Source organism: Arachis hypogaea, chromosome 8, assembly GCF_003086295.3.
Source record: "Arachis hypogaea cultivar Tifrunner chromosome 8, arahy.Tifrunner.gnm2.J5K5, whole genome shotgun sequence".
In the NCBI taxonomy this organism is placed as follows: Eukaryota; Viridiplantae; Streptophyta; class Magnoliopsida; order Fabales; family Fabaceae; genus Arachis; species Arachis hypogaea.
The window spans coordinates 33,344,384-33,361,735 of record NC_092043.1 but is presented as its reverse complement, the minus strand read 5'-3'; the positions used below and the strand labels follow the sequence as shown (position 1 = coordinate 33,361,735).

Below are 17,352 nucleotides of genomic sequence, written 5' to 3'. Positions count from 1 at the left end.
AAAAACAATAAATTCTATGGGCCTTTGAGCTTTTCTCATCCAGCGAAATCGAACCAGCCAGCAAATTGTGATGGCCATCTATAGGTCTTGTGTTTCTATGGGCGCTATGGCCTATGCATCAGCCGGTTTTGGAAATTATCCATTCTACAAAAAAGATCGTCAATTTTCTAAAGACTTTTCTGACCCTAGAAAAAAGTACACACTACACTGAAGACTTGGGAGTTTAGCTCGAGTTTTGAGTGTGATGATAGTAGTACTTTATGAAGTAGAGTGTTGCTTGTAAGTTGTAACCAAGAAATCTAGTACAAATGGTATTGTTTTTAAGGTGTTTAAATAGTATGTTCTGGGTTCAATTATTGGTGACAATGTGTATAATAGATTTTGTAGTCAGTTTTGTAATCATTGAAAAGTGAATTTCGACAGGATTAAATATTTATTGTTGGCTTTTGACCGGTGGATATTTGGAGGTTAGCCTCTATTGACAAAAAGTGAAATGTGTGGCTATTTATATTCATCTAATCTTATACACTACGTTAAACACATCTCTTGGAGGTAATGATGAATACACATTATTTACAAAATTAAGTACACTATATTTCTCAGAAGTGATACATAGTCTTAATTATTAGGTAAAAAAAATAATAACAAAAATTATCACACACATAGAGATATGCGATTTTATACGGATAAACTGTGTACAATAAAGTGTATTCTTAGCATGAGAGTTGGCAAACAAGTCCATATGTTTACGCGTGAAACTGTGAATGGCAACACTGTATGGTACAGCTGAGCTTGGCATTATGTTATGTACAATGGATGTATGATTTGGTGAAGAACAAGTGTGCACTTTGCACTTTTTGGGCATGGTAGTCTAGTATAGCTTTAAGTCATGAGATTGAGACCTGCACTCATCATTGCTATCAATGCCACATTGAGTAAAGGGGAAAAGGATAACCAAAAAAAAAATTGGGGATAATTTTCTTTTCATTAAATTCAATGTGAAATTCACATAAATTAATTTTCTATAAGAAAGAAAATTGATGTAATACACTAATATTGGTCATTGAAGAGATTTACGTGTCTGTGGTGGCAGTAGCTTTTTGCAACATGTGTTATTTATATTCATTCTCCTTTTTCATTAAATTCAATGTGAAATCCACATAAATTAAATTGATAGCAGTAGTTTTTTGCAACTAGTGAAAAGCATGAAGGACCAATGGAAAGTTTTTTTGCAATTTTTTAATAACAATATTTATCTTATTATTATTGAGTTATTGTTACTATATCTTTTTCCTTTTTATATTATGACAATAAATTGATGTGAGAAGAAAAATGACATAAAAATTTGTAACCTAAGTTAGGTTAAAATAGACAAGGCAAAGTGGAAACAGGTAACGTGATGTTGATGCATTGCATTGACTTTGAAGAAGCATAAGCGACAAGCGTAGCTACCATGTGTATTTGACCGCAAACGTTATGGAATTGTTGGTAGTTGCAAACACTACACTCTACTTACTACTCACTTTCGTAACCTTATCACTTTGCTTCTCTCACTAACATTTATGCTTTGTTGTTGCTATCAATTTCAGATCACCTTATTAAATTGTAATTTGTGATCATCACCTACTTATAGATAAAATTCTAAAACATTTAGGGGAATCGAGTATTGTTACTTCTTTTTCTTTTCATCCAAAATACTTGTTTGCCACGATGTATATTTTATTATTTAATGGATGCCTACTTGTCATAAACTCATAATAATACTAGTACTTCTTCACTTTCTTTTTAAAGAAAAAATTCACTTATATTTTTTTTTTATGATCAAATGTTCACTTTGGATATCCTTGAATTAATGGAGGAGAAAGAATAAAATCATAGAGTAATTATTTCTACTAAGAGTAAGTTTATAACTTACTTTTTTTATTTTATAACTCTTAACAAATTTTAATAATTTTCTGTAAAGATCTGATTATTCGACCAATCTAAATTGGTTATTTAAAAGATTGATTAATTAGTAACTAACGTAAATTAAAGACGACTAGTTATTATTCATTTGATTTTATATATACTAACGTACTCTAAGTTTTAATTTCATAGCATTATGAGCATTGTTGTCAAACTCTCGAGTTAACTCGTAAACTCGTACGAGTTTACGAGTTTAGGTAGTGAAATCGAGTTAACTCGGACACAAACTCATTTTTTAGTAGACTCTAGTAGACTCGGTGGAATCGTGTAAACTCGGTCAAAATCACGAGTTTGAGAGTTTGCTTTGGGTGCCGATTTTGGCAAAAAATGACGTGACTTCGGCCCAAAAAAAAGAATAACGCTATATGTTATACTAATCCAGTAACACATAACCCTAAATGACTAAATCCCTAATCACTATTCTCTCAGCTTTCTCCCTCTTTGTCGTTTTTTCACTCTTCAATTTTCACCGCCGTTCACCGTCGATTGCTTGCGTCCCCGAACAGTCGTACGTCGCTCTCTACTCTCTCCTCTCAGTGCTCTGCTTCTCTTTACCATCGTTGGGTTTTGATTTGATGCACGAGGAGCCTCTGTCAACCTAGCACTGGTTCGTTTGTCTCATTGTCACTGTTTGTCGTGTCGTCTGCAGCTCTGCAATCCATCGTGCTGCCGTGGTTTGTTCATACACCATTCGTTCGTTCATCCACCGTACGTGCATAACTCTGCTGCAGTGCCGTTTTTGCTTACTCCCCTTACCTCTATTGTACTTCACTGTTGCTCACCGTTTCTCACTCTCTGGGTCTACATTGTGACTCCATCTCTGCGCTACACAAACAAAATTGTGCTGCATCTCTAGGTTTGCAGATAGCTGTCGTGGTTTGTTCCATTCAGGTTTTTTTTCTAAATTTTATTGCTTGCCTTATATGTAGTTTAAAGATTTAGGCAATTAGTAAATTATAGTGCTTTGATTATGGTTCAACTTCAATGTTCATGGTTGTTATTTAGGGATAACATAAAAAATGAAAAGTTAATAACAACATATAATTGATAACTAAATTAGGGTGATAGTGTTTATTTAGGGACAACATTGGTAATTTGATTATTTGATATTTTTGATTTAGGTACCAAATATCTGAGAATGTTGTTTAAAGAAAATGATAAATGATGATTTTGATGAAGATGATGGAGATGTTATTGATGTCATGAAAGATGAAGATATTAGAGGATTTCAATTTAAGTTTATTAGAAGTTTAGAACTTTTAGTTGTGTGTGTTGTATGTTATACTAATTACATAAATATAATTGTAATGTAATGGATTTGAACTTGTGTTCTAAAATACTTGTGTGCTACTACTTTAGTTTATTATGTACTTTAAATTTGATATTATTAATTTTAAATAATATATATATTTTGAAAAATGTTTGTAATAGGTAAACTCGTACGAGTTTACGAGTTAACTCACGAGTCGAGTCTAGGTTAGCTCTACGAGTTTACTTAGACTCGCGAGTTTGACAACCTTAATTATGAGGGTTAATAAAAGTGGAAAAAGTTTGAATCATATTCATTAATCACAATTTATTTACGCTATACAAATGTGAAAATCAATTAATAACTTTAGATTCATTTGGTTTGTATTCTAAAATATTAGGAACAGAAATACGGAAAATATATTTGATTACAAAGACACGAACTTAATGAAATTCTTCAAACCAAAATATTCTCACTCTTTTTACGTCATTTCTAAATTGTCCTTCCTCTATCTCTCTCCCTCTTAATTATTTTAATAAAAATGGTAATTTTGGCAATTTATTTATGCTTTTTGTGTCTTATCATTCTAAGAAAATATAAGACAAACACACGTTTTAAATTCTGTTCTGTCAAATCAAACACACCTTTAATAACTTTACATAGTTTAATTTCACTTGATTAGTTTGTAACTATAGTTATTTAATTATCCAGGTTATTACATCAAGATTTTGATGTAGTAGTATAGTATGTAAATAAATAGATGAAAATTCACGTGCATTTATTTTCATATGAAATTACTAGTTAAGAACTGTTAGATAATTTGACATGTTTAACTAATTATTATTTAACGGTTCTTAATTAACAATTTTCGTCAAATAAATAAATTATTTACTGTGTATTCCCTTAAGGTGTGGTTATCATCACCATCACTCAATCAAAATGATAATAAACCATTCATTTTAACAACTATATATACCCTAAAAGTAAAAGGAATTTGTATTTTAAATTTGTCATGTATTCCACTAAATACACATCCCTTTACTTTTAATTTGGTATAGTTAGTTATTGATATGATTATCAAAATGAATTGTTTATATATAAATATAGCAATCTTGGTAGGGCCGGTTCTCTCGTCAATTTCTTATTTGATGACATTTACACCTGAATAAACAAAAATGATGAAAAATGTACTTCTTGAGGAAAAAAATAATCGCAAATATTATATCTGGAAATTTATGATGATCACATGTTATCTATAATTTCTTTAATTAAAAGAAGCACATAGTAATACCTAATAAATTCGATAATATTAAAGAAACAAAAATTTTTTTAAATCATCTTATTTAATATTTATTAATTGTCGTGACAATTAATAAATATTAAATAAGATAAGTTTAGACTATTTTAACTGATTTTTTTTTAAATATTATTGTAATAAATTAGAGTTAATAGAATGTTTAGTTCATTTATCCGTTTAATTAAATTTTAAAAATTTAAATTTTATTTTATGCATACAATAATTTATTAGTCAATAACAAATTTTTACCATAACCAACTTGAGGACAGTTTAAGAAATAAAAAAAAAAAAGAAGTACTACTACTTCTGATTAAAAACAATGGTGTAATTATAAAATAAAATTTACCCTGTTTTAATAAAAATAAATATATCTTGTAAAAAAAATGCACATACTTGAAAATATTGTTTTCAGCGCCACTATTGTATGCTTGACAATTTGTGTATGTTTGAGGATGATTTGATGGACACATGCAAATAATTTATGAATTGTAAGTTTCCTCAAACAGAATATATATTATTTGACTTTAATTTCATTGAGAAAAAAGAATTATTAGAGGCTTCAATGCTTAAAGAAAAGAAGGGATATTAATGTTGCGGCCATCGTTGTTGGTGGCCACGTTTTCCACTCTGCGTTTTTAGGTTCATCACGTCACATCATAACCCTAAACCAATTAACAACAACATCATTCATTCTGATAGCGATACATCATTGCCTTTTATTAGTCGTCGCAATAGTTCTAAATATATAAATTACTGGTTAATATATTTAAATCAATTTTTATAAATACCAAAAAGTAATTATATTAATTATTATATATTTATATATTTTAACAACGTACTCGTCATCAAAATCAATAAATATAAATTTTTAAATATTTCTAAACTATTGGTATTTCAATAATTTTAATCGTTAATTTTTATCAATATATATTATATATTTTTTATAATTAAAATTAACGGTTAAAAATATTAAAAATTCGGTATTCTAAGAATATTTTAAATTCTTTCTATAAATTTTAACTAATAATTTGCCATTTTTTAAAAATTTATTATTATTGAAATATTATCCTTTTGAAATTAATTAGTCAAATATCACATTTTTGCTAAGGTAATAACTAATTTATATTTATTTTTTAATTATGATTAATTATTAAAATATAGAAAGAGTGACATTTGAATAATTAATTTAAAAAAAGTGACACTTTAGTATTAAATTTTGAAATAATGACATGTCAGTAAAAAAAAAAAAAAACCTTCAATGGTTCACTAAATGTGAAATCAGAAAAATAATACTTGAAGAAGAGAAAATGAAACTAATTAATTAATCAGTTTTTGTAGGATAATCATGATGAACAACATTTATATAGGTTGGCTTTAATTATTTGTTTTGAGTTATTCCTTACCTGCTTATTAGCAATTCGCCAATTCCATGTTAACTTTAAAAAAAAAAAAAGTAGGGAACTGAATTATATCTATTGAATTTTATTAAATTATACAAATAAAGTGATGTGATATATCTCAGAAATTTACTTTATCAAACTAGTGACATTATTAACACCATACATTTACTCTATGCTTTTTTTCCTATTGGTGTGTAACCAATAATATTACTCATTATCAAAATGAGTAATAATATTCAATTTGGATGCACACGGAAATAATCGAAGATGCATTGCTATCCATTAAATTAAAACAAGCCAACCCTTCCATCCCTTTCTCAAGAATCCCCTCTATTAGATTCCTTCTTTCTTTTTCTTTTTCTTTTCTTTATTAAGTTAAATCAGTGTGTACCAAATAGGAAAAATAATGAAGTATATTATTGGCCATAATATTAAAAACCTTTTGTGTCCAATGGCCGATGAGAACTAGGAATGAAGTTGCCACATTATAAACAAAAGGTTTTCTCACATTTACAAGTACACTATAATTTATAGCAAAGTTTCACACTAATTAGGTCATATATAATTAATAGACTGCTTAATTTGGAGGAGAGAAAATGAAATGATACTACAATAAAACATACAAACAAAATTAAATTATGCTCCTATATCATTTTTTCTAATTTATCATATTTTAATAATGTTTAAATTAAGTCATTAACAAATAAAAATATTTTTTTTAGATTCATCCGTATGTAGATAACTATGTATGTAATGAACTCCACAAGTTTTGAGTGAATAATTTGGTAGTTAGACATATTTGTATGTAGATAACTATGTATGCAGTGGATTTTACAAGTCTTATTACTGAATAATTCGATAGTTAGATATATCTGTATGTAGATAACTATGTATATAGTGGATCCCATAAGTCTTATGACTGAATAATTCAGTGGTTAGACATATCTGTATGTAGATAATTATGTACGTAATGGACCCCACAAGTTTTGAGTGAATAATTTGGTAGTTAGACATATTTGTATGTAGATAATTATGTATGCAGTAGATCTTACAAGTCAAGTCTTATTACTTAATAATTCGGTAGTTAGACATATCTGTATGTAGATAACTATGTATGTAGTGGATCCTACAAGTCTTACGAGTGAATAATTCAGTGGTCAGATATATGTAATTCTTTTTAGATTTATTTGTATATAGATAATTATGTATATAGTGGACCCTACAAGTCTTACGAGTGAATGATTCACTTGTTAGATATATATAAATATTTTGTTAGATTCATCTGTATGTAGATAACTATGTAAGTAGTGGACTCCACAAGTCTTACATAATTCGGTGGTTAAACATGTTTGTATGTAGATAACTATGTATGTAGTGAATCCTACAAGTCTTGTGACTGAATGATTCGATAGTTAGATATATTTGTATGTAAATAACTATGTATGTAGTGGATTCTACAAGTCTTAGAGTGAATGATTAGGTGGTCAGATATATGTAAATATTTTTTTAGATTTATTTGTATATAGATAACTATGTATATAGTGGACCCCACAAGTCTTACAAGTGAACAATTCACTTATTAGATATACATAAATATTTTGTTAGATTCATCTATATATAGATAACTATGTAAGTAGTGGACTCCACAAATTTTATCTAATTAAGTGGTTAGACATACGTACACATTTTTTGGATTTATCTATATATAGATAACTATGTATATAGTGGACTCTATAAGTCTTACGAGTGAATGATTCGGTGGTCAGCATATATACATAAATATTTTTTTAGATTCATATGTATGTAGACAACTATGTGTATACTAAATTCCATTAGACATACGTATATATATATTTTTTGATTTATCTATATGTAGATAACTATGTATATAATGGACTCCACAACTCTTATAAGTAAATGATTCGATGGAGAGACATACATACATAAATATTTTGATTTAAGAGTAGTTAAAGTATTTTTTTTACTTTATTTAAAAAAATTTAACCTCAAGGTAAAACTCTAATTTTGTTTTTTTTTTTAAAAGGAAAAACGAATTCTCTCTCGAGTCCCAATAAGTTTACAACATATTATGTAGATTCGGTACTAAGATTAGATACTAAGAACAATTGTATATAACCAAAGAAAAATGAAAGGAAATTAGAAAAACATGCGCAAGATGCTCCATTGATATGAAATCACTCATCCAATCCATTAACCATTAACACGGTCAATAGCAAGTGAAGTGATGATACATAAACATCAAATTTCTAAACATAGACTCTCACTTCATTCCCTCTTTTCCTCTTCTCACCTATTTCTCTCTCTCTATACATTCACAATTCATAATTCACAATAGGGGGTTGCTCCTAAAACATGCTCTTTCTTTCTCTCTCTCAAAAGGGTTAATAACAAATCCCCCTCAACTCCTAAAACTCCATCAATATTGTTAATATTATTCCTCACTCCACAAGACCCAAAAGAAGAAAAAAAAAACCAATTAACGGTATGGTCCAAGAAAATGCATAAAAACCAAATATACCAAAAAAAAAGGAGGATTTTTTCTTTTCTTTTCTTTTCTTTTCCTTTTTCTTTTTTCTTTTTTCTTTTTTCTTTTTATTTTTTCCCTTTCCCTTAAGCTATCAATATTTCTTGTTCCTTTAATTTGCAAGTGCAAATTCTTTGTAGAGAGGATAATAGTGGACCTTTTGATTATGTTTTTTTTTTCCTCTTTAGCCTTGGCGAATGCCCATGAAGTAATTAAAGTCATGATGCTGAACCCTAAGTTGCTTCAACCATGAATCAGCCACACTCAATAGTGAGACAAGCCTCTCTTGGTCCCTACCTGAGACCCACACATTCCCACCTTGCATCTTATATGTTGCTAAACCAAATGGTGGCAAAGAGATTCCTTCCTCTTCTTCCTTTTTCTTCTCATGTCCACCCTCAATATCATCATCAAGGTCCATACCTATACCATACATCAAAATGTGAACACAACACCCCCATCATGCAAACTTGCAAACCATCTTATTCATAAATTTATATTTAGCCAAAAAAATAAAAAAGGACAATTACATAAAAGACAAATTTTTTTTTGAATTTGTGGTTTAACTATTAATTATTTTACATTGACAGTATAAAAGAATTTTTCATTATTAAAATTTTTTAAAATGATTGTCCATAAGCCAAGTATTTTGAATACATAAAAATTAAATTATAGTAAAATAATTTTATTCAATAATTCTATAATATCGGTAAAAGATCTTTTTTTTTTAAATAACAATTTGGCATGTTTTCTTCTAAAATTGTACGGTTCAAGAAAGTGAATTTTAATGGGCCCTTCCATCACGGCTAGAGACATGAAAAATTGGAAGAAAAATTAGAAAAATAGAAAATAGACAATCATGGGAGTAAAATATAATATTTAGTACCTTGAAATGAAGATGAAAGTGTGTGGTAAGTGAGGAAGCATGTGGAGAGATCTTTAATTGTTCTTCCCATGGGAATGTGATAAATCGGGTACCTGAAATTTAACAAAAATAAATGTAAAGTATGAATGAAAATTTACTATAAATTACACTAGTACTAATAGTAAATGTTGACATACATAAGTGACCTAATGTCAATGATAAATGTTAGGGCCAATTCAAAATAAAATGTTCTTAACCATTTAGGGTTATAGTTTTGCCTTTTTTGGTGGCAGATTGAAGATGGATATGGTCATGGTCAAGAAAAAGTAGATAGGGGTAGGAGAAAAAAGTGGAAATTATTCAATTAATTACCATGCAACTGCCATCCAACTTGCAGGTGAAAGGTCTACGCTTCTTAATGACATCAACCCTGGATATCTCTGAGCTAACCCTGTGATCTGAAAAAGAAAAAAAAAATTCATAAACCATTATTGGAATCTTTATAGTTTTTTTTTTTTTATAATGCTAACTCTATGTTAGAGGAACTTTTATTTGTTTAATTTAAAAGAAGAATAGGGAAATTTTATAAAGAAATGTATAATTAATAAAAATGAAAACATTCCGAAAAAAAAAAGAGAATATGTATTCAGCTAGATTCATACTGAAAAGTCAAAAGGCAAAAGAAAATTAAAAAAGAAAAAAAAACCTTTTACTAACTTCTACGGATGGCTAGCTATCATTCATGGAATTTTGGTTAAATCAAAACACCTTTAAGTACTTTCCCAAAATTCTATGGCTAATCAATTGGTTGTTCCTGCCTCATTAAGGTGAGAAAAAGCAGAAGATAGATATAGATGAATGATGCACCCCCATTGAAGGAAGTAGTAGTAATAATAAACAAACATAATAAAAGTTGCTGAAGTAAGATATGGCCTAAGAAAATTAAATTACCTTATCCATTAGAGGAACTCTTCCATATGGAGTTGATCTCTCAAAGTATTGGCAATAGAGATGACCTAATCTATCATTAAAATGCAATTGATGAGAATCTTGTTCTACATTATTCATTCCACCTTCTTCTGAGGAACTCCCATCCCATCTCCATAACTTCTCACACTCACTCTCATCGCTCAATGTATCACTACATGAATCCCTTGTTTCACACTCCCCTGTCTCAAACTCTTCCCTGAAATTTAATATCAATTCATCAATTAACTAACCTGCTACTAAATCATTATTATGCTCACAAACATAATCCCCTAAACCAACAAAAAAAGAAAAAGTTTTTGAGAGAGAGAGAGAGAGAGAAACCTGAAAGTGTTGCTAGTGAAAATCTGAATTGCAGAAAGGTAAGGAACATAGTACTGAACAAGTGTGTCAGAATTGGGCAGGGTGATAGGAACACCAGCACCATACGCACTCCATTCATCATAGCGGTTCCATAGATCCCTAAGACTGAAGTATTCCACCCTTTCTCTCTCCCATGGATGCCACAAACGATTCAGGCCTTTCATCTCAGACTGCATAGACAAAAACTCATCATTCATTCAATGATCATCATCGATAGAATTCATGGGAAATTGAAAAAGATCATACCTTTGCAAGAAACTGGGATGGAATCACAGGGGTGGTGCAGCGGAGGAAGCAGTCAAGGTTGGAAGAAGAAGAATGCATTGACCCTTTTTCGAAAATCATGGTTTTTAGAGAGAGAGAGAGAGAGAGAGAGAGAGAAAGACAGAGATAAGAAATTCAGAGAGAGACAGAGAAATCCAGAGAGGGAGTTTCAGCTTCTGTCCCAACCCCGAAAACAGAGGCAGCCCAGATTGGGTTGAAAACCAAAACAGGGAGAGAGGGACAGAGAGAGAAAGAGAGAGAGAGATTGTCGGGATTTGAATTGAGAGAGAAAGAAAAGTTATTGAAAATGCGAGAAAACAAAGACTTCTATTTTTTGACGTTTTTAGAGACCCATTTCCATCCTCCTTCAAAATCTCAAATCTTTTTTTCTATTTCTCTCGCCGGAGACTCAGATTCTCATGGAAAAACCAATGCTAACAAGAGCTACCATTTTTGTTAGAAGAAAACTTAACCCAACACACAAAACAACCTTAAAAAACTTTATAGGAAATGAGAACCACCCACAGAATACCAGAAAAACCAGAACCAGAGGAAGAGGTAAAAGGAAAACCAGAAAACCAGAAAGAAAGCTGTGATGTGATGTTATGATTCCTTGAGGATGAAGCCTTATATAAGGAGGTGTTAATTGTCTTACTCTGATCAAAACGGAAAAACAGCAAGAATTTCTGGCAGGAATCAGAAGAAAGAAAACAAAGGAGTGAGTCTGATATGGAAGAGGTTAATAACTTGTGTAAGGATAAGTCAAAAATGATTTAATGTAAGGAGGAAAATTCCACAGAAAGAAATAAGAATGAAAGAGAATTCAGCAGGAAATGTGCTGTGAATCCTGAATGAATCAATGAAGTGAGAAGAGAAATCATAAATTGAAAGATAAACACTGAATTGGATACAACACACCAACAACTGTGCTATCATAATGCCAAATTTATACATTCATGAATTCATCGCAAAAAAATTAAATAAAATAATTCTCTTCTATTTGAGTTTTTATTTCTATTCTTGAGAAAATGTTAATGAAATATAAAAAAATCAATAATTATATATTTTTCTATATAATTATATATGTTTGTGTTGTTTGTCACACATTTTTAATATTTTTATTTTTATTTTAATATATATTTTATAAAGAAGTCATTCAAATAGAGACGTCTAAAATGTCCTTTTTTAAAGATGTTTTTTAATAATTAAAATTAACATATATAATCGATTAAATTGTATTATTTTTGTCAAAATTAGGCCAAACAAATTAATTTGACAAAAAAATGGTGAATCAAATTTTGAACCCTTATTATATAAAATGACTAAAATACTCTTATATATATATATATATATATATATATATATATATATATATATATATATAAAATAGGAATATTTTAATTATTTTTTATAATAAGTGTATTGTAGTCAATTTTTATAAAAAATAATATTAATTTAGACCAGTTAAAAATCTTATTTACTATTTTTTCTTTTAAATTATTTTGTCTGGCCTAATTTTGACAAAAATAACACAATTTAATCGATTATATGTGTTAAATTTTAATTATTATAGAATATTTTTTTAAAAAAAGACGTTTTAAATTAAACATCTTTATCTGAGTAGCTTCCATTTTATAATAGTTACTGATTTTCGATGTATATATAAAAATTTTAGAGTTTGTTTAGAGTCATTTTTAAAAAAGATATTTTTTAATGATATTTTTTTAAAAGATCTTTTACAAAAGTAAAAGTGATTTTATGTTAGGATATTTCTTGTAAAAAAATTATCTATCAATAATGTTTGGATAAAATAAAAGAAAAGTATTTTTTTTGTTAATTTATTATGTGAAAAACATCTTTTTTTAAGAAAAAAGATGTAAATTGTAGTTTGTTAAAAAATATATTTTTTCTATTGTTTTTACTTTTACTATTAGAAATTTGTCAAACACACTAAAAAATTAAAAAAGATCTTTTTCATTAAAACAAAAAAGATTTTTATCTATTTAGCGATGCCTAAACAAACACTTAGTATTTTTTATTTTATAATTTTGTAAAGAAAATTAAAAGTGAAAGTGTAAAATAAAAACAATAACAACAAAGTTTTATCTCATTAAGTGGAATTGTTACATGTATCAAACAACGATATTGCGTTCTATCATGTATTATGTGTATAATGAGATTTTTGATACGTAAAATTTTTTTGAACACTTCATGTATGATTTTTTTTAGGTCTTCTTTTATTATTCGTCACATGTACACATACATTTCATCTCATCCACTCTTTTGTCTAGATGTTTTAGCTGATCTTCTTCTCATACGTTCAAACCATATTTGACGAAAGGAAAAGTTTAGAGGGCCAGCAACTTTATTAAATTCTGGCCAACATATAACCAGCAAAAGAAAAATAAATAATCCCACACTATTTGATGAAATCTCACACTGTTAAAAACATTGTATTGATGACTACTTGATGGCTATAAATCACAAAAATTGCTAGTTCCTAACACTTTGCTTTGACAAAATTCTACCATCTTTTTTATAATAGAGATTGACTCCAATTTTCTTTTTTTAGATCAATTCATTCTTTATTTTGTCTATTGGTGTTTGGTCATTCATCTATCTCATCAAAATTTTATGTATTATTTTATTTAAATGTATAATTGTTAAGAAATATGAAATTAATTATAATTAAAAGATAATATTATTAAACAACAATATCTAATTAATGCAAAAAGATAATAGTGGAATAATGTTTTACTATTTTATAAATTAAAGGTATAAAATATATTACTTTGAATAGAAAATAAAGAGTAACAGATGTTATGAAAAAAAAATTCAAAGTAATAGATAAATGGAAGCAAATTAAAGAAATACTGTACGTGGTGATAAGAATTTCAAAGAAAGTTAATTGTTTGTTAAAAAAAGCTCACTTTATGATGAGAATACATTGAAATTTTAAAAATTTTGCATTTTGCAATTCAAAGTCGCTTTTATTAGTCCTTAATCATACCTTATAAAACCATTTTTCCTAAATGTTATCAAGATAAGATTTATTTTTTATAATTTTGTACTGTCATTAAAATATATGCTGCCATATTACTCATTACTTATTTGACTCTTTTTTATCAATTATTTAAATTATTATATCATTTATGTTACGTATATAATAAAAATTATTTATCAAATTAGCTGTATCTATAAAATATAAATTAAAATATAAAATATATATAAAATATATGATAATTAATTTAATAATTAATTTTTATCATGCACATAGCATTTTTGTTATTATACAAATATATAAAGAATTTATGGGATAATAATTTAAGAAAAATGCATCGTTAATGCGTTTTCAAATGTCAACAAGAAGGTAATGAGAGAAAATATAAGACAATCGTAATTAATGAAAATAAAACTAAAGAAACATAAAACAATACATTTTACTTTAAAATTCTACTAAATAAATCATGGTAGAGAATATAAAATTTTTTTAATAAATGAAATTAAAATAATAGTTTTACATAAAAGTTTTAACACTCCCTCCGTTCTATATAAATTATTAGTATGTGATTAGTATATAGGGTTAATAGTTAAATTAGTTTTTAAAAAATTATTTAATCTTAAAATTTATTTTTAAAAAATTTTACTAATTAAATTAGTTTTTCAATAAATTAATTATTTTTGTTCTTCAGTCACTCAGTTAAAATTTTTTAAGTTTTCATCAATAATTAATGATACAAAATATTAACTCACATCACACATAAAACCTAGCATATTTAATTAGACGCTGTATAAATATATTTATAAAAAATAATTAATTTAGTATCATTAGATTATATTTAGATTATATTAGGATTAAGATTTATAAAATTAAAAAATAAATTAAATTGATAAATTTTTATAAATATATTTATTCAAAGTCTAATTAAATATTATGTATATTGTCAGTTAATATTTTATATTATTAATTATTGACAAAAATTATTAATTAAATAAAAAAATAATTGATTATAATCTTTAAAAAATTAATTTAATTAATAAAATATTTAAAAAAATAACCTATTTTTTTAGAAACTGATTTAATCATTAGTCACACGCACACATCTGTCTGTGAAAATTAAACAATCTATGGAAATAGCTTTCCAAGAATGAGTATAATAGCTATTTAATGTACACATCAAATTTTCAGTTGCATGAAATTTTGAGAATATAATGGTATTTTTGGCTTTTTTGCAAGAAAAGGAACCGACTATATATGGTGCATAAGCAATGTATTCATTATCTAAAATTCTAAATGTTGTAGAAATATAAAAGCGTTTTGCGGAATTTACAACCAAAATTAAAAATAGTAAGACTGAATTCAAATACGGCCAAGGTTGTTATCTTACATTTTTTAATTTTATTAATTAACAAGTTGTGACGACCTTACTTTAATTATGCAATATATAATTAGTTCCTTTTTTGTATTTACTGGTACATATAGAACGAGGTTTGTTAATTTTGTGTTACTAACTTACTATTCCACAGCATCTTTGAATCTTTCGTTGGATTGGATCGTGGATTTAAATTTAAGGCTACACTCTTGATTGGTTAATGAAACAAAGTGGAGGTGTTTTTTTTTTTTCATCATTAAAAAACAGAATACCTTCTGTTTTTAATTTTGCATATTGTTATACGATTAACAAAATATATGAGAATGGACTAATAATATTTGTTTTACACTTTTACTAAATTTTAGCTTTTTACATATATGCCATACATGAAATTAAAATCTAAACGTGATCGATTAATTATTATTTTTCGTTTGCACAGATGAATAAAAAATTATTCAACTTCTTCTGGATTTTTCTTAATAGTTTTCAATTGTAAAATGATTGAATATAATTGCAGGTTTTCATTTAATAAAAAGCAACACTGCTGTTATTTCATCCGTTTTTTGAAATAAAATACAAAAAATAGAAAATGAATCTTTTTTATATTTAATTTTAGAAAATATAAAATACATAAATTTACACCCTCTGAAACCTTTTTTTTTTAATTATGATTCATGTATTTCTATTTTAGAATCAGCCTTTGTCAAACGTAGCCATAAGAAATTTTGTATCATATAAAGTATTACAGTAATCTAAAAAAATAATATTTATCTAAAGTTATTTTATATAATATAACATTTGTAATTATGTATTTATTACATCTAAAATTACATAATTATTCTAATAATAATTAAGGACGGAGTTAGACTAAATTTTAGGAAGAGACAAAATTAATTTTATAATATGAAAAAAACTAAGTTAAATATTTTAGGAGGACTGAATTAAAATTTTGAGAAAAGGACAAATTAGTTTTTCTCTTTTAAATTGTGGACTAATTCGTCCCTTACGATTTAAAAATACAAAAACGCCCCTCATTATTCAAAATGTATGACGGATCGATTTTTCTGTGCAAAATGCTCTCCCAGACGTAATGGATAGAGGGGTGATGTGTCGCTTAGTTGGCATGTGTTGGACCTATGTGTCAACACGGTACCGTTGAGAAAGTTTGATGTGGCCGTTTTGGAAAAAGTCTTGGACAAATAGGTCTTTATGAGGTAAAATAGCAACGTTTTGAGAATATTGGCGGTAGTCCTTGAATTTCAACATAATTCCAAAGAAGCCCATATGAATCACACACAATTTCAAAGAAGCCCTAGCACACATATGTATGATCTTTTTCCTAAAAAAAATGATTGATCTTCTTCCCTTCATCGTTTTCAAGTAGCGTTGCACCGGTGAAGCTTTGTTGGTGGAGTTTTGGTTGTCATCTGTACCGGTAAGTACCCTTATTGCGAAACTGAATGGGACTATTACTTTCGAACGTTATCTGCGATGCATGTCGTGGGTTGGGGTTTAGGTGTAATGTAGTGTTAGGAGGGGTATGGAAGATGGGTTTTGTGGGGTTTAGGTGAAAGGTAGTTGTGTATTTGGTAATGCTTAATGCTAATCGTTGAGTCAAACAATGCTGCAGATAGTAGATATTTTTGTGGTTCCTGTTTTTCATCACGGGGGCTACTTTCAAAGGACCCCGAGGTGAATTAGTTTACATGGATGGTAAGGTTGAGAGCTTCCCACTGATAGACCTGAATTTTGTAAATTTTGGTGACTTGATAACAATGTTCAAAGGACTGGGATATCAATCATACAAGGAGGCATATTGGTATGATCCAAAGAGTAAGGATATAGAGTTAGGCTGAATGTTCTGAGGGGAGATGCAGACATCAACCAGATGCGCCAAGCAAAGATGAGAAACAAAGATACTGATGAGTTCTACATATTTTTTGATCATCCTATTGATGACCCGGAGCCTATAGATTGTGCTGGTAAGAAAAACGATGAGGTAGAGGAAGATGGTGCTCATGTCGAGGTGGATGAATTGGATCAG

The 17,352-nt window shown here is 28.0% G+C and overlaps 1 protein-coding gene across 1 annotated transcript; it reads right to left on the bottom strand.

Annotated features, from left to right (window-relative positions):
- Positions 1 to 8,068: 8,068 nt before the first annotated feature.
- LOC112707098 (uncharacterized) lies at positions 8,069 to 11,917 on the bottom strand. The gene is made up of 6 exons (XM_025758673.3): positions 10,918 to 11,917; positions 10,633 to 10,841; positions 10,273 to 10,507; positions 9,694 to 9,779; positions 9,343 to 9,434; positions 8,069 to 8,879 (listed from the first exon to the last, which is right to left on the bottom strand). The coding sequence occupies exons 1-6, from the start codon at positions 11,014 to 11,016 to the stop codon at positions 8,641 to 8,643; spliced, it is 960 nt and encodes a 319-aa protein (XP_025614458.1). The 5' UTR covers positions 11,017 to 11,917; the 3' UTR covers positions 8,069 to 8,640.
- Positions 11,918 to 17,352: the final 5,435 nt, after the last annotated feature.

Bases quoted from the DNA above. Each gene is read 5' to 3' on its own strand.
- LOC112707098 (XM_025758673.3), bottom strand. From the start codon at position 11,016: ATGATTTTCGAAAAAGGGTCAATGCATTCTTCTTCTTCCAACCTTGAC. The intron at 10,842-10,917 runs GTATGATCTTTT...TTGTCTATGCAG, and splicing joins CATCCCAGTTTCTTGCAAAG to TCTGAGATGAAAGGCCTGAA. The intron at 9,780-10,272 runs GTAATTTAATTT...TTTCTTTTTCAG, and splicing joins GAGTTCCTCTAATGGATAAG to ATCACAGGGTTAGCTCAGAG.